The following is a 20343-nucleotide window of genomic DNA, read 5'->3' as shown; positions in this document are numbered from 1 at the left end:
GACTGGCATTTATTTCACCGTGAGGGAGCCCTTTGGGAACTGGGGAATATACCCAATGCCCTTCTGTTTTTTATCCTTTTTGCGATTTGTGAGATGCAAATACAAATTAATTACTTAGACTCTTGAAGGGAGAGGAGAGGAGTTGGCACGCGTGTTTACAAAAAAAGAACGGAAGCCAGCCAACATGTGACATTGCCCAAGCCACCCAAAGGTCAGAGTGGAACAGTCCTAATTGCCGGGTGGCCGGGCCACGGGATGCACCTCTCCCACCCTTCTTCAGGCGGGGCTCCTGGGTAAGCCACTCATCCCGCCAGCCTGACACAGGCCGCAAGTGGCCAACAATTCCGCAGGCGACGGATGGCCCGCGTACCAGGGGCGCCGTCGAAATCCGACCCAGCTCTGGCTCCCAGCCCAGAGCCGGCGATGCCGTGTCAGGAGAGGTAGTTCCCAGGGATTCCAGCAGGTGTCGCTGCTCCACGGCTGCCGGGCGTCCCCAGGGTGGGAACAGGGGGCGTGTCGACTCCACCTGTGGCTCCCACCGCGCGCGCCGCACCTGGGTTCGCGCCGGGTGCCGCCCTCGCCGCGTGGGGGCGCTGTGCCGCGGCCGAGCAGTCGCCTGAGCCCGGAGGGCTCGGGCTGCCGGGCTGCTAGCGCGCTGCTCGGTCCTCGTCCTCTAACCCTCTGCCGTCCCCCGCACCGGCGACGAGGGGGCGGGGTCCGACGGCGCGCTGGGAAAGGCGGGCGAGCTGGCGCCCAGGTATGTTCTTCCACAAGGGCCGGGCGGCGGAGGAGGCGGACAAGAAGATGCCACTGTCGCCGCCACCTCGGGGCGACCACGCGGAGTCCGGTCCGTCCAGGACCCCCAAGAAGCACACCCCTTTCCATATCTGGCGCTCCAAGAAGAAGCAGCAGCCTCCGCCGTCGGACTGTGGGGTGTTCGTTCCACACCCGCCCCCGGCGCCTCTCTGCGAAGCCAGGTAAGCTCCTCTCCCGCGCCCTAGAGTCGCACGACCTTTCCCCCAAGCTACTCCGGGCTATGATGACCCATGACACGAGTCGTCTCCACCGGCAGCCGCGCTCTTCCCCACCCGGAGCGGGGGAAAGGCCCAGAGTCCGTTTCACCCGGCAGGGGTGTAACGGGGTCCAGAGGGGCACAGACGCGGCCTCTGCGGGGTCCTCGTGGCCTCCGGTTCCTCGTGGCTTCTGGCTCAGACCAAGCACCAGCGAGAGGAACTTGTGCCCACCCATGTGCCTTTTGTTTTGACTGGCAAAGACTTTATGCAAGAAAAGACTTTATTAACCTGCTAAGAAGGGGTGCGGTAGTGAAGGATTATTGCCACCTGAGTGAATAGGAACCTTGATAATGGTGCCTTTATTAATAGTGAAGATCTCCACTCTTACAGACCTCCATTGGCCTCATAGGACCTGAAAGGAGGAGGAAGTGGCAGTGATATTATCCCCATTTTTATGGGTGGAGAACCTGAAACCAAAAGGTGAATGGCTTGTCCCCATTGGAATCAGTGTCAGAACTAGGCAGCTCTAGGCAACACCTAGTTATTTAAAATATAACTGCCACTATGCTCTTTAAATTTTTATCAACACTTTGAATGATTACTGTTATACTATTTGAATTGATCCATTCGTTGAACAATAATCTGTTTGAAACACCAATATGTTTCTGTGGTTTGGGGGTATAAAATAGTTTTAATGAAGGACAGTTGGCAATATCCAGTAAATCCTGCTGTGCGTATTTTTTAAGTACACCCTTAGGAACTATGAGGGCCAGAATAAAATAGTGCAAAATTCGCATTTTAGATATAGTTTCCTTTCATTTCTAAAAGAGTCTTAACTTTGCAATGTGTTTTTATTGGCTTAGTAAAACTGTGTTGGGCGCCTTAACTAAGTGCTGGGATATAAAAAGCAATGAGAGTGATCTCTGTAATCAAAGGATTCTTAGTCTCTTGTGGAGACCGACAAGTAAACAGTGGGATGAATCCTAGGATAGATGTTAGCTCAGAAGAGGGGACCCAGGAAGGCTTCCCAGAGGAGGAAGGCTGAGTAGTTTAATCAGACAGAAAAGGGGAGGAGCCACGACTTCCAGGCTGAGGATGCACTATAAGCATCACCAACACTGGGAAGACCATGGCACTTGCTGAGAAGTCCAAGTGGTTCAGGATGTTCTGAGTATGTGTGAGGGAGGGGATGGGAGAGGAGTGCTGAGAGAGAAGGCATTTTATTTTTGCTCATATTTTTATCATCCACGGTGACAATTCGTTGTCATAGAACATATTTTTCTTTATTCAAAGACTTCCTGTGCTCACTTACGAATTGAAATTTCTTTTTTTTTAAATTTTTTTTTAACGTTTATTTATTTTTGAGACAGAGAGAGACAGAGCATGAACAGGGGAGGGGCAGAGAGAGAGGGAGACACAGAACTGGAAGCAGGCCCCAGGCTCTGAGCCATCAGCCCAGAGCCCGACGCGGGGCTCGAACTCACGGACTGTGAGATCGTGACCTGAGCTGAAGTCGGACGCTTAACCAACTGAGCCACCCAGGCGCCCCGTCAAATTGAAATTTCTTTAGAAAAAATGTTACTTAATTACGATGTACCCATCATTGTAGTGTTTTTCCAATTACCTCCATAGATACTTCAAACATTTCCTTGATGGTTTTTTCCCTCTGACATGTTCCCATCATTTCCTGTCTATCAAAATGGAATCATACACAGCCATAGACAATATTTTCAAATGCAAATCCATTTTAGACTAAAACTTAAAATAGGAGCTTTTGCTTCTCTTCTCAAGTAGCTTGTATTTTCATTCAGTCTTGAAGCGCTTTATTCTTTCCCTCAGAGCTGTGATGAACTTTGTACTAACAAATGTTCCCCAAACTAAACATACTGGTCTGTCTTTGGGATGTTTTGCTAGTTAGATCATCTCCATAAATATTGTATTTACTTCTGAGAGAGTGTACCTGTTTCTAGTCTAAGGCACACTTAGGTTTCTGGTCAGTCTTGGCCAGCGTGGCTCTCTTGAGCCATCTGGACCACATCCATGCACTTCTGTCCAGGACTTGAGGTGGTGGAACTCAGCGAATCGTGCAGTGCTCACTGTGGCCTTTGTCTCTGTATAGGGATGGGACAGTCAGGTGGCCGCATGTTTTTGCTGGACATATATGATTACTATTATGGGCTTTTAGAGCAAACAAGAATGAATTTGTATCCTGGCTGTGTGACTTTGTGCAAGTTGCTTCACCTTTCTGAGTCTCAGTTTCTTCATTCAGAAAATGGAAAAATATTAATAGTGATTATGGAGAGCTGTTGTGTCAGATGAGTTTATGTTTTAAATGTGAAACTTTTATCACACTTCTGGATACAAAGTAGAAACTCAGTAAATGTAAAATCATCATCGTCATCATCATCATCATTATAAATGCCAAGATCTTAGTGGAAGAAATAGAAAAAAATAAGGTTGGGTGGGGGAAAAAATGCTTCCCTTCCCAGAAGAGCTTACCACTCCAAAGAAGGTTTAAAGTCTATTGTGGTCAGATTTCTGTATTCTGCCAATATTTTCAGCTTTTAGTGTAGATGTTCTAAAAACCAATGATGGTCATTTTCTTTAATGTCAAATAATTTGAACATCGCTGCCTCTCTTCCTAAAATTCACCCTTTTTTTTCAGCTCGTTTTTGGTAAAACATGTTAATATGTTTTTTTTAAATTTTTTTTAACGTTTATTTATTTTTGAGACAGAGAGAGACAGAACATGAACGGGGAGGGTCAGAGAGAGGGAGACACAGAATCTGAAACAGGCTCCAGGCTCTGAGCTGTCAGCACAGAGCCCGACGCGGGGCTCGAACTCACGGACCGCGAGATCATGACCTGAGACGAAGTCGGCCGCTTAACCAACTGAGCCACCCAGGCGCCCCTGTTAATATGTTCTTTTTCATAGAAATAGAGCTGTTGCCCTCCTGCTCCTGGGCAGCCCATCCCCTGTCTAGTCCATTATTGTCTTGCCTTAAAAGGTCCAGTGGAGAGGATATGGATAGGGTGTGGCGACCTGTGGCAGGACTTAACCTTAGCAGCCATTAGTGGCACGTGTTTATCAAGTTTGGAATTATACTCCATTTTTTAAACAGTTTGTTCAGCGTGTGGATTCTCTATCTGGGTTTAAATCCCTGTTCATCTACTTAGTGTAACAGCCATGTCATCCTGGGCAAGTTGTGCCTTGGTTTTGTCATCCATAAAAGGGGCATAATAAGAGTTGTTATAAAAATGAGCAAGTTGATACATGTCAAGTGCTCAGAACAGTGAGTGGCACATCTTCAGCACTCAGTAAATGGAAGGTTGTTTCTCTTTTTTCTAACTACTATCTTGCCTATACCTCCTTGTCTATAGTAATTTTATGTGTTTATTTTCTGCTATATGATGGAAATGGTGCTTCCTTCTATAATTTCCTTTATTTAGCTCTTAGCTAAAGGTCAATGCAGTGAAGTGAAAATGATTACCCTTAAACTAAATTGAACCCCAAACCTAAAAGCAAGCATTAATGCTGTCTGCCAAAGAGCCAAACTCAAGTGGTGGGGAGCCTCGTAATCCTCTGAAAATCTGCAGACCTCATTTCCTTTGGAGGAAAAATGCAGCCAGTGCCTGAGGGCAGAGCATCCTCACTGGGTGGGCACAGACCTACCTCCAAGTCAGGGTTTGCAGGCTCAAGTTTCTGGATAGTACACAGTCCCATTTTTCTGTACTTCAATGGACCTTTCCCTTCTCTGGAGAGAAAACAACTTATTTCCTGATATATCACTAGAATGTTGTGAGGATAAAGTGATGTTTGATTCCTTCAGAAAAGGAACAATTATTTAAAACGTTATTTGAAAGCACTCCAGAACTGTAGAGTGTTAGTCTTCATGACTTAAAGTGGATTCTAGTTTTCAGTCTTTTATGGCTGGGTTGGTGTTTAGGACTCTAAACAGGTTTAATTATTTTCTAACATAAAGGACATGGCTAGTTTGGTTCGGTTTTATCCAATGTCATATCTAAACCGGTTAATACTGGGTTACTTTTCTTATTTAGCTTATGCCTAAGGCAAGAATTTGAAATTATAGGTTTTATTTCACCACTGATGAGCCGGGAATTTAAATTTGAGCTCCGTCATTTACTAGCTGTGAGCTTCTTGGGAAGTTACTTCTCTGGTCTAACTTCAGTGTCATGATCTGCAACCTACCTCTGAGCATTGTTTTTGAGACTTAATATATTTTCAGCAACTGGCATGGTGCCTGGAAGAGAGTAGATGCCCAATAAATAGTAGCTCTGAGGGGCGCTGGGTGGCTCAGTCGATTGAGTGTCCCACTGTTGATTTCGGCTCAGGTCACGATCCCAGGATTGTGGGATCGAGCCCTGTGTAGGGCTCCACACGCAGCATGGAGCCTGCTTGAGATTTTCTCTCCCTCTGCTCCTTTCCCCTGCCCCACTCTCTCTGAAAAATAAAAATAATTTTTTTTTAAATATATATCTTAAAAATAGTAGCTCTGCAGTGGAAAAGGCAGAGACTGTGGTGTTGGACAGACTGTTTCAAGTCTGCCTCTGCCATTTGGATCCAAGTTTCCTGAAGCCTCAGCTTCCTCACCTGTGAAATGGAGATGCCAGCACTTCCCTTATGGGGCTTTCAGAGGATTAGCTATCATACATGTAAAACGGGGCACAGGGCCTAGCCCAAGGCAGGTGCTGGACAGATGGAAGGTGGTAGAAGCTAGAGCGACAGGGGCCGTGATGGCTGTGATTCTTGTCTTCAGAGCAATGGAGGCAGCATTAGCAGATCTGTTTTCACACTGTAAGTAGAGTCAAGCAACTTAAGAGGCCCAGGAGTTGTAACTAGGTCTGTCAAGCCCTGAAGTACCTTTGGATATCTGGATGTGCCTGTTAGTCTATAAAAGAGTGGCCCTTTATGCATTCGGTGACTTAAAAGTCTTAATACCTCTGAGTGAGGAAGCAAAAGGTGAACTTTATACTTGAAGTTAGAGGAGTTTCTCCTGAAGTGATTTTGGCATCAGAGTTCAGTATAGACTAACTCTTTCCGCCTTCTCTCTGTTGTCGTAGTACTTTATCCATTTCTATACTTTCAGTCATGATCTTCTTAGTCCATATGTAAGTGATGTACATGCTCTTGGAGACCTTTAGAACTGCTGGGCTTGGGTTCACTTCCTTTTTCTTTTTTAGCTTTTAGTTACAAATCTTATTTGGAAGGACAAGACAGTAAATCACTGCTTTACTATTCGTCCGTGATTAAAGCAATGCAGCAAACATACTAGATATTGAAATTCATTTTCTAACTCCAAATATTCATTCAAAATGCCCATCTTACTATGAATATGAAAAACACATGTCTGTCTTAAAGTTGAGTTCACCTAAGGGGTCAGTGTGTTTCAGGGATGTCCATGCAGAAAAAGTTGATCTATTTATTTAAAACAATGATTTCTGGTAAGACAGTTTGAATCTTGAATTGCATGTATTTCTGTTTACCTTGAAATTTTTATCAAATAATGCTTAATCTCCATTTCATGTTGTACTTACTGTACAAAAGATTTACAGATTCTGTTCATGAAATCATTTTTCTAGCATTAATGATAGATTATTCTCTGGCACAAATTCCCTTCTGCATCTTCTTTTTTTTTTTTTTAATCAAATGATAATTTTTAAAATTTTTATTTATTTAGAGAGAGAGTGCAAGAGTGTGTGCACATGCCGGGAAGGGGCAGAGAGAGAGGTAGAGAATCCCCAGCAGGCTCCATGCTGTCAGCACAGAGCCTGACATGGGCTCAATCCCATGAACTGTGAGACCATGGCCTGAGCCACGATCAAGAGTCCACCGCTTAACCAACTGAGCCACCCAGGTGCCCCTTTTTGTATCTTCTTATTGAAATGTTTACCAATCAAATTCTAGAGAAGTTTCTTATGACCAACAAACACTTACAGAGCACTTATTCTATATCAGGTACTGCGAAATAGAACAATGAAATCAGAAGTGGTCATGGTTCCTAAGAAACTTGCACACTAGTGGAGAATGGAGCATACAGATGAAAATGAATAAAGTAGCATATGGTGATGCATGAAGGGCAGAAATAGAAGATTTAGGGGCAAGTGAGCGGCTCAGTCGGTTGAGTGTCCAACTCGATTTCAGCTCAGGTCATGATCTCATAGTTTTGAGATTGAGCCCCATGTTGGGCTCTTTGCTGACAGTGCAGAGCCTGCTTAGGATTCTCTCCCCCTCTCTCTCTCTGCCCCTTCCCAGCTTTCTCTCTCTGTCAAAAATAAGTTTTAAAATAAGATTTAATCAAATGTCCTGAGGTCAGAAGAAGGATCAGAAATTTGAAGAAGCAGAAATTTTTTTCTCTGATGAAGATGTTTTACTCATATTGAATAATTAATGACAATTTTTTCCCTCTGATATGAAGATCATCAGAGGCTCCAAATCTTCTTGAGGTTATAATCATCTTAAACTATACCCAGTGCTCATGGAAACTTTTATCTTCATAGTAGCATTTAAGACAAAGAGAATCATGTATTCCGGATTATGCTTAAATAATTTTCTCCAGTTCCTTAAAATATCTAGAGCCTGAGACTGTATTATTTCAGCTCTTCTGTCATATTTTGACATCTAGGAAGAAAGATTGGGCTTGAAATGTGACATATTCATTTGAAACCTTGGCTGAAATTATAAGTAAACATGATGTTGACATTCTAAAATTATAGACTGAAAATAAGTGGTTCTTAACATTCTTTAGATAGATTTACAGATCCAAAGAGCTAACCTGGTGTCTACTCAGTCTTTGTCAAGAGATTCTGGAGTCTCTTTCAAGGAGAGTCCAACATTGCCTGTTTTCTCAAAGCAGGTGTTCTTCCTTAAAACACACACACACACACACACACACTATCTTTATTTTCATACTAAATTGCCTGGCACATCCAACAGCTGTCTTTCCACATATTCACTTCAGAAAAATGAATTCTCAGCTTTTTCCGAAGATGGAATTGAAATGTGAATTCAATATCTTATCCCAAAGTAAGTTTTCAAGATAAAGTGTATATGAATGTCTGACACGTGTGGGGGGGTGGTAAGAAAAGCCATTTGTAGCTCCCTTAGAATACAGCTGCATTGGGCTGACTCAAATGCCTCATCATAATACCTCCAAGGATTCAGATTTATGAAAAGTCTTATTCTAGAGAATGAGTACTTGCTTAGTGCTGTCTTTACGGCACTGCACATCTCCTGGATGGGCCTGTTCAGTGGAAATGAAGCAATACCAGAGACCCTTCATAACAAGGGAACATTTTGACAAAGTGCCAGGAGACCCCAAGGATGTACAAGTGACTCAGAGAATCCAAAGTCCATTGTGGTGTCCCCAGCTCCTCTCACCAACAAGTTATAGACAAGACAAGTACAGGCTGAACCTGTAGCTAACTCAGAAAAATGAAACACAGAATTAACAAGTGCCTTTTGTTTTTTGCCTTCCCATAGATGGCAACTAAACAAGTAAAAGTAAGTTGCTGTTAAGCTTGGCAAAATATTCTGTGGTGAAGAAAGTGGGTGTTGGCTGTATTTAGCATTGTTGTGTGCCATTTCAAACCAACAACCCTAACTGAATCTCATTTATTAGAAATTAGGGTTATGGCATCCTGAAGTTAGTATCAACAGCTTGTACAAGAGATTTGGCTAATAGTTATGTAAAGACACCATACATAATACACCTTCTCATCTTTTTCAAATTAGTGAATGAGTGGCATAAGCTCCTGATAGTTCTTTGGATTCTCTAGTTGGATGTTCTTTAATCTTGTGACTGGAGTCAAGAGACAAAATAACATATGCCAAATAAAATAAGAAATGAGAGGGAGCATTTGGTTTATAATAACAACTTCAGACCATGTCTGTGAAAACATTGTCTTCCATCAAGATTTGGCTAAAAGATGCAGTTTATTTAACATACGTGGTATATATTAGACCCTGTTTTAAGCGCTTTACAAATATTAACTCACTGCAATTAATTAATAACATCCCTGGGAGGTAGGTACTATTACTGTCCCATTTTGAGGAAAAATGAGGCACACGAGGGTATGGTAATTTAGTCAGCATCACAGAGCTCATAAGATCTGGGGCTGGGATTCTTCACCTGGTGGTCTTGAGTCCTGAGGTTAATCACTGCAAATTGAAATCACTGTGGTTGATGCTGCCTCCTTTATATTCCCACAATGAGTATATTTAGGCCTTTGGTTTCACAAGAAGAAATTGTAATATATATTGGAAATCAAGTTAATTTTGGTACTAGACAATTTTTATGTTAAGTAGTAGAGAGAGAAATATATAAATTCATAGAAATATAAGTACATTAAAACCTTGGAAGAAAAAACAATTTTTAAGCTTATTTATTTATTTTGAGAGAGACAGAGATAGCACGAGCAGGGCAGGGGCAGAGAGAGAGAGGGAGAGAGAGAGAATCCCAAGCAGACTCTGCATTGTCAGCACTGAGCCTGATGCAGGGCTTGAACTCATGAACTGTGAGATCATGACCTGAGCCGAAACCAAGAGTTGGATGCTTAACTGACTGAGCCACCCAGGTGCCCCAGAAAAAAACAATTTTAAAGCAGAAATTTCAAAGTGTATGTAATACAAAAGTAATGTGTCTAGATCCTGCGTTTGGGGCTTCTGCCCAGCCTTTGTCAGGAAACAACATAACCAAGATGTAGGCCTAGTTTGTATACCCTCCTTCATCTCCCAAAGTCTTGGCACAAGCAGTACAAGGCAAGGCAGGCGACCCTCAAAATTTACAGTTGCTGCCCAGGCCAAGGGGGTATATCAGAATTCCTCAAGCTGAGCTGCAAGGAGCACTTCTAACTTTTGGTCTCCAGAAGTCCTGCTGCTTGAATCCTTTGGTTTTACTTCCTGATTTATCACCGAGGGGTCCCTGACAACGAATTCAAGTTTTACCTTATCTTGGCTCTACACTTGAAGGGTTATAAACCATTACAGGTATTTTAACCCACCTGAAGCTCATAATGGCTCTGTGCGGTAGGCCCATGCCCACATTTTAAACATGAGGAGATTGAAGTTCAAAACATGCAATGCTGGTGAAGGAGGTGGGCCTGAAACAGGTTTTCTGATTTCTGGGCAGCTGTTGTTTTTGGTTCTCTTGGATTGTAGACTGTGCCTCCCTGTTCCTGGCCTGTAATCACCTTTGATAGGAGCCCAGCTGATTCATCTAACTTCGTGATGACTATTCCCCTGGAAATCTTCCCCTTGTTTCATAAGCCAGCAACCATGAGATGGATTGCAAGATTGAGTTACGAGTTATTCAGCTGGTGTATATACACTATAGTGTGGTTATTGACATATCAATTACTTTCAGAGTTTCTGCTAGAATTAGTATTTCACCGACTACCAAAACACCCCACTAAAAAGAACTGAATTCCTGTTCTCACAAAAATATTTTTAATTTGCACAGCCATGTTTTATAACAACAAAATGTCAATTTGAAATTACAAGGTCTATTCGTATTATACCCAAGCAAGGACTCCCTTAATGGGGCTTGAAGTAATGCTGGTACTATGACATGTAATATACTTTATTCATCATTTGTCATTTAAATGTTTTGATAATACCGGTAGATTTATAAATATCTTATGAAAGCATAGTTTGATTGTATTTGCATCTGCTATTTGAAAAAGACATAACAGTTGAAGCAAACTGTTGACATTCGTGTTGAAATACAGTGGCTCCTTTATCTTGAATGCCATGTGCAAACCTAAGAACTGGTCCTTTTCAAGCCTGTGCAGTGGAGGCTCCCCAGGCATTGCCAGACTTTCTTGGCTCTACAGCCTTGCAAATGTTGGCTTTCTTCCCCACTGTTTAGCTCCCAGAACTAAGAGGTTGTTGTTGTCTGCACAACAAGAAAATGTAGTTGTTCCTAGGTGGGATTGCAGAACTAGTCTCTCCTAGTACTAACCACCCAAAACAATTTTGTCTGAAAGAGATTCACTCATCGGTCCTGAGTCCTTCACTGGAGCATACTTTAGATTGAAACAACAGCATTTGTATTCCTGTATGTGTCAGTAAACATGTTTAAACAAGCTAGCCTAAAACTAGATTTTGGATTTTTTTCAAGATAAAAATAAAGTATGACTGAATTTCTGGCACTTGCTCAAGTTCTGACTTTTACCAATTTGATTTTGTGATTGTCCTAATATCATCCTATAAGAAGTTTTAAGAACTTTGACCCAGAAATCTTAGTAGCCAGTACATTGCCGGCAGTGAATTGTACCCTTGTTATTTCACTTCTATTAAAAGCTTTTTTTTATACCCATAAGGGGACAACCAGCCCTAGATCTAGGTGATAACTGCTGCAGATGCATTGAGGCTTTGGGTCCTTCATCATCAAGCAGTTTCTTCCTACAGAGAAGCCCCTCAGGAATTTATGCATCAACTTCCTTGCTCACAAGGTTGCTTTCCTCAGTGTGTAATTATACCCTGGTTACACATCCATAAATGTACACAGCCAGCAGATGTTAAACAAGGAGGAACACCAATTTTTATCTTAATGTCACTCAATAATTGATCAACAAACAACAAAAGTAACAGCCAGTTGGGTTTGGGCATGTTTCCTTTTTTTGTGTGGGGGCGGGAAGGGGGTATGTTTTCTGAGGAAAATGGGTGTGGCATGGGGATATGGGGGAGGGGAATTCTTTTTAGTCACCTAATTTCTAACCTCTCCTGTGGGTTAAGTAAACACGAGAAAACCTTTTTCAAGAATAACTAAGACAAAGGAACTAATAAATTGAGTACCTATTATGTGACAGTTGCTTTCATATTCAGTGTATCTCATTTAACCTTCATAAAAGCTCTGCTAAGTAAGTCGTTTTACCCCCCATATTTACAATCGAGAAAATAGAATCTGACAGTGTCAGTAAGTGATAGAGCAGTATTTGAATCCAGGTCTTTCTAACTCCAAAGCTCATAATATTTTCACCAAACCCTGAGAAAACTAAAGCTTTGAATGAGTAGTTGATAGAATGTGTGTATCTGTGTGTGGTAGGTAGTCAGTTGCAGAATGGAAGTATCCAACACAAATATAATTATCCACTTGCTTTCAGAGCTATCATCCTTTCAAAAACCAAAATAGAATCATGCTCCTTAAAATGTCTCATTGTGAGAAGGGGAATATCTAAGAATGAAGAGTTCATATGTGTTGGGAAGTCAGTGGGGCACTCTTGTTTTCCTGGGAACCCTTGACTTGAGATAATTCTGCCAAAAATCAGTGACTCAGTCCTTGAAGTGTTAACTAAACTTGTTGCTCCTGATTTCCAAACTACTCTAAAAGCCGGAGTCTTACTACCTGTTGCTGGCATGATTCACAGAGTATGTAAAAGAATCTAAGGTGAAAATGTTGAGGCATCACTCTTCATAAAAGTTAATCACAGCTCTAAAAGAGGAAAGAAATTGCTGGTGACCCAAACTCCAAATTTATAGGAGATACTGTTGGCTTGAAAGACACAGCTCCGGAGAGTTTGATGTAAAAAGATTATGAAAATCCTTTAAATTATCTTTATAGGAAATAGTAAGTTTGTCTTTAGTGCCCATTTCTCTGAAAATAGAATTTTATTTTAACTTTTATATATTTGAGGAATTAAAAAAAATTATATTTAAGGGGTGCCTGGATGGCTCAGTTGGTTAAGCGTCCAACTCTTGGTTTTGGCTCAGGTCAAGATCTCACCATTTGTGGGATTGAGCCCCGAGTTGGGGACTGATAGCACAGAATCTGCTTGAGATTCTCTCTCCCTCCTCTTTGCCCCTCCCCTCCAAATAAACTTTAAAAATTATATTTAAGAAAGCTCATTAATTTCTATGAGTTTTATTAAATTCACAGAACTAATTCACAGTAGGTCATAGAAGAGAGTACATTTCTTTTTCCATTATGCTAGACTAAAAACATGCTCTGGCATAAATTACTTATAGTCATTAGTACTGCTCAATTTCTAGAGTACAACCGAAAATTTGCCACTTTATCTTAAACCACAGTTCTGCTTGTTGTAGACTTTCTCTAATATTAAAAACAATTATTCAGTGATCATGTAATTGAAGCCTCAGGTTTGCTTCTTCCATTTATGGTTCAGCCAACTGAGCAGATGTTACCTCTCTCAAAAGCAGTCTTGATGAATGGTTGTTAGTGACTGTGTCACACTCAGGAAGGTAAGTAAATGTGAGTGTCACCACATTTACAATAAACTGCACCGGTGTAACTCATTTATTTAAAAAAACACTCATGGACACCTGCCGTGTGGGAGGCTGGTGGTGCGTGGGCTGGCAAACCAGTTCAGGCTCTATCTCTGGGAACTGAGTTTCACTTTCCTGTCTTTTGGAGAAGCTGCAATATTCACCATTAAAATAATAAAAAAGTTTCCACACTTGCTGTTATTAATAAGGAAGAAAATATTCAAACAGATACAAGAAAAGGCTGAGAGATACAGTGGGTTAAACCTCCGAGGAGATGGAGAATTTATAATCCCTGAGAGCTCTCCACCCCATCACTGATCATGGTATTCCAAAGAACACCCGCTAACATTTGTGGTATGTGTGTATACTCACGATCCAGTTAAGGTATATAAAATCTCCAAATTGGTGGTTATATTTATATTTGTATGCACACATGCATTCCAACACTGAAGTATTTTACTTATATAGGTGGTCCTCAGTTTACAACGAATGGTTCAGTTTATGATTTTTCTGACTTATGATTTCTCAGTTTTACGATGGTGTGAAAGTGATCTGCATTCAGTAGAAACTGTATATCAGATTTTGAATTTGGATCTTTTCTGGACTAGCAGTGCAGGGTGTGATACTCTCTTGTGACCCCGGGCAGGTACAGCCTCTGGTCAGCCACGTGATCACAAGGGTAAACAACCCATGCGCCTACAACCACTCTGCACCCATGGTCATTCTGGTTTTCGCTGTCAGTACAGTAGTCCATAAATTACATGACACATTCAATACTTTATTATGAAACAGGCTTTATATTGTTAGATGATTTTGCCTGTCAGTTAACGTAAGTGTTCTGAGCATGTTTACGGTAGGCTAGGCTAAGCTATGATGTTTGGTAGATTAGGTTTATTAAATGCATTTCTGAGACACCTGAATGGCTCGGTCTGTTGAGTGTCAGACTCTTGATTTCAGCTCAGGTCATGATCCCAGGGTCATGGGAGAGAGCCCCGTGTTGGACTCCATGCTGAGCATGAAGGGTGCTTAAGATTCTCTCTTTCTCCCTCTTCCCCTCTCCCCTGCTCACATGCTCTCTCTCTCTAACAATGACAACAAAAATGCAATTCTGACATTATATTTTCAACTTAAGATAGGCTTATCGAGATGTGACCCCATCATAAATTGAGGAAGATCTGAATATGTATTCTGTGCTAGATTACCCACTTGTTAAATTAAGCATGTTTTTACAACATTAGCAAAGCAGGGATGAGAGAGAGAGGGAAAAAATCAGAATATGCCTGGAGATTAATGCTATGTCAAAGTATTTAAATTTTGTTTTAAGATTTAGAATTTATTTATTTTATTTAAGTTTATTTATTTATTTTGAGAGAGACAGAAAGAGCATGAGCTGGAGAGGTGGGGGGGTGTGGGAATCCCAAGCAGGCTCTGCAGAGTCAGCACAGAGCCAGATGTGGGACTTGAACCCATGAAATTGTGAGGCCATGACCTGAGCTGAAATCAAGAGTTGGACGCTTAACCAACTGAGCCAGTCAGGTGCCCCAGGTTGATGCCACTTTTATAGAGGTGGTCAGACCAGTGAACATTCTGAGGGATTGTTCTTTTATAATTGAAATTCTCATTTTATTGATTGATGTAGTTTACTGTTATCTTAGCTATTTTGGCAGTTTTATCATATAGTTGTAATAATCCATAATCTCACTATCTGTGAATAACACTATTAACATTCTGTTCTTTTTCTGTGTGTATTTTCATGTAAGTTAGCACTGAAGATGACATCACAAGGCAGCAATTTAGATGCCTTTTGTATCCTACTTTCTTTTTCTTTTTTAGATTTTTTTAATGTTTATTTATTTTTGAGAGAGAGAGAGAGAGAGAGAGAGACTGTGCAAGTGGAGGAGGAACAGAGAGAGAGAGGGAGGGAGACACAGAATCTGAAGCAGGCTCCAGGCTCTGAGTTGTCAGCACAGGGCCCGATACAGGGCTCGAACCCACAAAGCATGGGAAAATGACCTGGGCCAAAGTCAGCCGCCCAACTGACTCAGTCACCCAGGTACCCCCTGCTTTATTTTTCATTTAGTATTATATCATTAGCATTTTCTCACCTCATTAAAGTATGTAAAATATTTTTTTTACTCATGCCCTGCTTGATGGACATTTGGGTTCTTCCTAATTTTTCACCATCATAAATAATACTTCAGTGAACAGCACTGTGGGCAACCTCAGTCTCTGGATATTTTCTATCTGCCCTTCCAGGTCCACTCTTCACCCTTCTCTGTGCTCCCGAGAACTGTATTTAGAGACTGCATGGGCGAAGCTCGCTTGCCCTCTGATTTCTAGTTTGATTTAGGCAATGGGAGGCTCTAGAGGAGAGGACAGGAGCAGGAGTTTATGTGGAGCATGGTGGAGGTTTCAGTCTGACACTCAAGGCTACAGCCTCTGATGGGTGGACCTCTTCTACAGCTCCGATCTCACTAGTTGCAGCACCTTCTCCCCGCCTAGCCTCCTCATTCAAGGATGGTAGGCTTCCTGCTGTGGAGAGCCCTGGCTGCTCCACTATTCCTACTGATATCCCCTCACCTGCCCACATCTCGTAAACTGTCAGTTCTTTAAACATTTCTCAATCATCTCTATTGTCTGTGCCATCTGTTCCCTGCTGGGATTCTGACTGACCGACATCATCTAAATCTAAGTGGTATGCTCTTTTTATTTCATTTTGTGCTTGAGTCTTTGTACTGCAGAAGGGTAAAAGACCACTCAGAGTTGGGCAGGGGCATTAAGTTAGGTCAGGTCTGAGCTGGTCTTAGCAAAGAATGGCCATAGATTGAATTAAAGTACTCTCATGGAGGTATCAACAAGTTGCCGTTGGAACAGAAAGAAGGGAGCAATAAACTCTTCCCCGCACCTTGCTGGACTCCTGTGCTTCATAGATAAGGATACCTCAGCTGCCACATGTTCCCAGTTTTGTTTCATTTAGATATTCTTGGTTTGATTGTTTCATTTCTTTTCATTGTGGCTAACCCCTAATGTTTTTCCTTCTGTTCTTGGCAGTTTGCATATTCATATATACATATATTCCTTCTTATATATTCCTTCTTTATCTATATGTTTGCTTACAACCTCTTCCTCATAGAATGCACACTCGGGATTTTGTGAGCTGAATGGATACTACCATGTTTTTGGCACTCCTCCATATGTGAATGATAACTTTCTCTTAATCTTTAAATGAAGAGTAAAAAGCATGTAGCGGTTAACTTCATTTGCGTTTGCTTCAATTCTAGATATCAAAGTCTATAATTTTCCAGAATAAATGCCAAAGCGGTCAAAGCAATCAGGGGTTGGTTGTTAATATTTCACAGATTACTTAAATCGAATGATACTGTTTTTTACACTTACTGGGGCATCACTGACAGGATCCCTGACTGATAGAATATTGAGGCTTATCCAAGGACTCACTGGGCTGCTCAAAAGGCCCAGTCCTTGTTTTGTGTCATTTTAAAATAAATTTTATCTATTTTAGGAAGTGTTCTTGTTGATCTGGTAGGTTATATTTCATGCTCTTAAAAATGTGAATTACTATGAGTATATTCTACTGCAAGTATAAGATAAGGATAATTCACTTAAAATTCAATATATAACATTCTCACCATTTACCAATGACCATTGAGAGCAGAAAAGAAAATAAATGAAAACAAAAATCCACTGGTAAATAGAAATGAGAGGGCCTGGGTTTTAATCCTGGATTTGTCAGTTACAAATTAGGTGACTTGGGGCAAATTATCTAAGCTCTTTGTGCCTCATGGTACTTATGAACAACATGGGGATGCCGCCAACCTGCCTGCCCCTCCCTCTAACCAAACTGTTGAGAGGCTCCTTTGAAACAATCTGAGTGACCAGTGAGAACTGTGAAGCCATGAGGTCGAGGGAGCTCCATCACCCCTTGACTCATCTCTGGCTCTCACCACTACTTTTCTGGAAGCCTTGTACATTCTTTTCTTTCTTCCTGTGGTCTTTTCAGAAGTCAGTGGATACCTGGCAATATTTGCTTTTCCCAGTCTTTTCTCCACCTTTATCTCCTCTCTGTGCATTCCTCCTTATCTCTGGAATTCTGGTTGGAAGCTGGTCTGGGGCCCTCCCATCATGTCCCTGCACAAAGCAATGGGTTGAAAGAGGGGGGCTCTGTGGACCCTGTTGCTGCTGCTCTGCATGGCCCCCTCTTTCTCTGCTTTCTTCCCCACTTGCCTGAGTCTTCTACTACCTTTTATGTCTGTGGGAATTGTTTAGCTGGATGGACATGCCCAAATTTCCTCCCCAGCCACTGCCATCAGGTTGCCTTTCTCTTACAGATGCAATTTATTGCACAGAGGAAGCTCATATGGGCTTCCCAGAGAATTCAAGGAGGTAGTCGGGTTTGATTGTCTCTGTTTTGCAGATTAAGTAATTGAGACATGAAGTTGTTTAATGAGAGTCAGGACTATATCCCAGGACTCTTGAATTTTAGCCAATCCTCTTTCCTTTATAACACCCACAAATATACCACCAGAATAGACAGAAATTGAAAAAAAATCTTTTGTAGCTTTACTGATTTATTGCAATGTCCTTTATTCTTCTTCCCTTTTTTAAATTTAACACTCTATTATATGTTAATGGAGTAAAATGACATTGAAGTAGAAGAGGAAATTGAAAATATTTATTTGATTAGTAGAGTAAGATACTGATCTTTACATTCTAAAGATCACACTACTGGGGCACCTCGGTGGCTTAGTCAATTAAGCGTCCAACTCTTGATTTCAGCTCAGGTCATGAGCTCGTGGTTTCTGGGATAAAGCCCTGAGTCAGGTTCTGCACTGACCACACAGAGTCTGCTTGGACTTCTCTCTCTCTCTGTCTCTCTCTCTCTCTCTCTCTGCCTCTCCCCCATTTGCAAGACACTATTATGACTATTAAAATTTTAATACATTTCTAAGAAAATTCTGTATCTAGAAAATAATGGATTTTTGTTAGTGACAAATGGCCGACTATTGAATTCTCAACTTTGACTCTTACCTATTTTATGTTCTTTTGAAAGACAGTTGTCTCTGATAACCACAGACACTGTCCTGACTTGTGCGACTTTGGTGGAGCAAAACCCCAGCAATTGTTACCCCACGAGACACTTTTTCCATCAGAGCTATTCATGTTCAGGTCCTAACATGCATGCACCTTCCCTTTTATTTCTTAGGTGGAAATTTGAGTAACGTTGAACACAATGTATTTAAGAAATTTAAATATTGAACAATTCAAAAATATCCCTAGGGTAATTTCCTTTTGGCCCTTGTGATTTGAAAAGGTCTCTGATTAAATTATCAAGAGATTCTGGTGCCCCAAAACCAAGGCTTGGGCATGGGGCAGGAACCCACAGTAGCTACAATCCAAGTTCCCTGAGGCATCAAAGCTTGGTGATGGGTCAGAGGGCTTGTTGGTGGTTTATTAGCACAGAGAGGGGAGTGTGAGCAGGTGATATAGCTATTCCTATCATAGCCCCATAACCTTCGGGACTTTTGTAGATGACTTCAGAAAAAAAAAGATTGATAATAACAATTTGGGGAGAGAAGTAAACCAGAAATCTGAAGAATTGGATCTCTACTTACTAGCAATGTTAACCCAGTAAAATCACTTGATTTCCTTGGGGCTTAGATTCCTCAATTATAGTAGGAGGGGCAAGATTTGTTCTTGTCAAAGTCCACTGAATCACAAATTTGAGTTTATAACTTTTCCAGCAAAGTTGGTCAGGGTGTAAGTACAATAAATAGTGATGTCTAATGCATTTGGAAACTGAACTAGTTCTAATGTGAAGTAGTTGTTTCCACCCTTTTTACTGGGAATGTCTGTTGTTGAAACGTTAAAGCCATCAAAGTCATGAAGTAGGTTGGCAAAGTTAGGGTTTTTAAACTTCCCTCCCAGTAGAAACCTTGCACCACTTGGACAATTGCAAAAGATAAAAGGAGAAAACTATAAAAGTTAGTTCACACATATAATGTGAAGACATAGACATATAAATGCTGTTTTGAGGACTTTTTAAAGATATATACATCTATGTCTTTATGTTCAATCATCGTTTTACTAATTCAGCATAAGATCATAAAATTTAAACTAAGATACGTGCACATACTATTTTGCAGCTTAGAAGGTCTTACTAATGAGGAAAATTTAGGGGAAAGCAAAGATTTAGAGAAAGATGTCTGGCTTCTAGAGTCATGATATATCTTTGATTTAATAAAAGAGCATATTGGTTTCTTTACCGGCTTGAAGCATAGTCTCTTCAGCCCTGAGCTTGTAGCCAAAATATCTAAATTCTGCTCCTGGTTCAGCCACTTTCTGATTGTGTTACCTTAGGTAAGTCACTTCACCTCTTTGGAAGTGAATCATTTCCCTAAAATATGAAAAATGAACCAGTGAAAGGATGAAGTGATATTTATCAATGTCTTTCCAGATTTTATATTCTATTTGTCTAGAGATTCTAACTGGCTCCTGGGGAGGTTGAAGGGCATTAGCAAAGACAAATGTTATGTCCAACAGTTACATACCATCCAATCCCAAATTTTAAAAACCACATTCAGTGTGGGGCACCTGGCTAGCTCAGTTGGTAGAGTATGTAACTCTTGATCTTGAAGTTTTGAGTTCAAGCCCTATGTTGCTCACAGAGATTACTTTAAAAGAAATACATGCCCAGTGAAAGATTGTTTTAATGAGCATGATGACAGCCTACAAGATGGTGTCTTAGATGGGTTCTCCCAGAAGCAGAATCTATGACAAGGATTTAAGTACAGACGGAATTCAGGAAATACTCATAGGAAGTGAGGAAGTGAGAAGAAAAGATAAGCCAGCCTATAAAGGGGGAATTATCACGCCAGTTTCCACTGTGGTTAAATGGAGGTTAGTCCCCATGGGAAATTCTGAATGTCATTGTAGAAGTTAGAGCTATGCCATCCGTTGGAGAGAGGAATAGGGGTATTGTATTAGAACTTTTAGTACTGCCAGTCATGGGTTGAGGGCTGCTCCTGTAAGCACTGTTTCCCTGGTATTTCCTGCCTCCCACAGTATGGG

General features: G+C 41.3%; 1 protein-coding gene across 2 annotated transcripts in view; it reads left to right on the top strand.

The window, feature by feature from the left end:
* Window positions 1-654: 654 nt before the first annotated feature.
* Window positions 655-20343, top strand: part of CRYBG1 (crystallin beta-gamma domain containing 1) — a 182677-nt gene continuing 162988 nt past the window's right edge. The window contains exon 1 of one of the 2 annotated variants that reach the window (XR_008298429.1): window positions 655-977. Coding sequence is in view for 1 of the 2 variants with exons in the window: in XM_027057168.2 (XP_026912969.2) it covers window positions 760-977 (218 nt within the window). In the remaining variant the exon portion in view is untranslated. The remainder of the gene's footprint in view (window positions 978-20343) is intronic. The other variant, XM_027057168.2, reaches the window with a different exon arrangement.

Source organism: Acinonyx jubatus, chromosome B2 (assembly GCF_027475565.1).
Source record: "Acinonyx jubatus isolate Ajub_Pintada_27869175 chromosome B2, VMU_Ajub_asm_v1.0, whole genome shotgun sequence".
Classification (NCBI taxonomy): Eukaryota; Metazoa; Chordata; class Mammalia; order Carnivora; family Felidae; genus Acinonyx; species Acinonyx jubatus.
The sequence above is the reverse complement of the archived record's forward strand: the minus strand, read 5'-3'. Positions and strand labels throughout refer to the sequence as shown.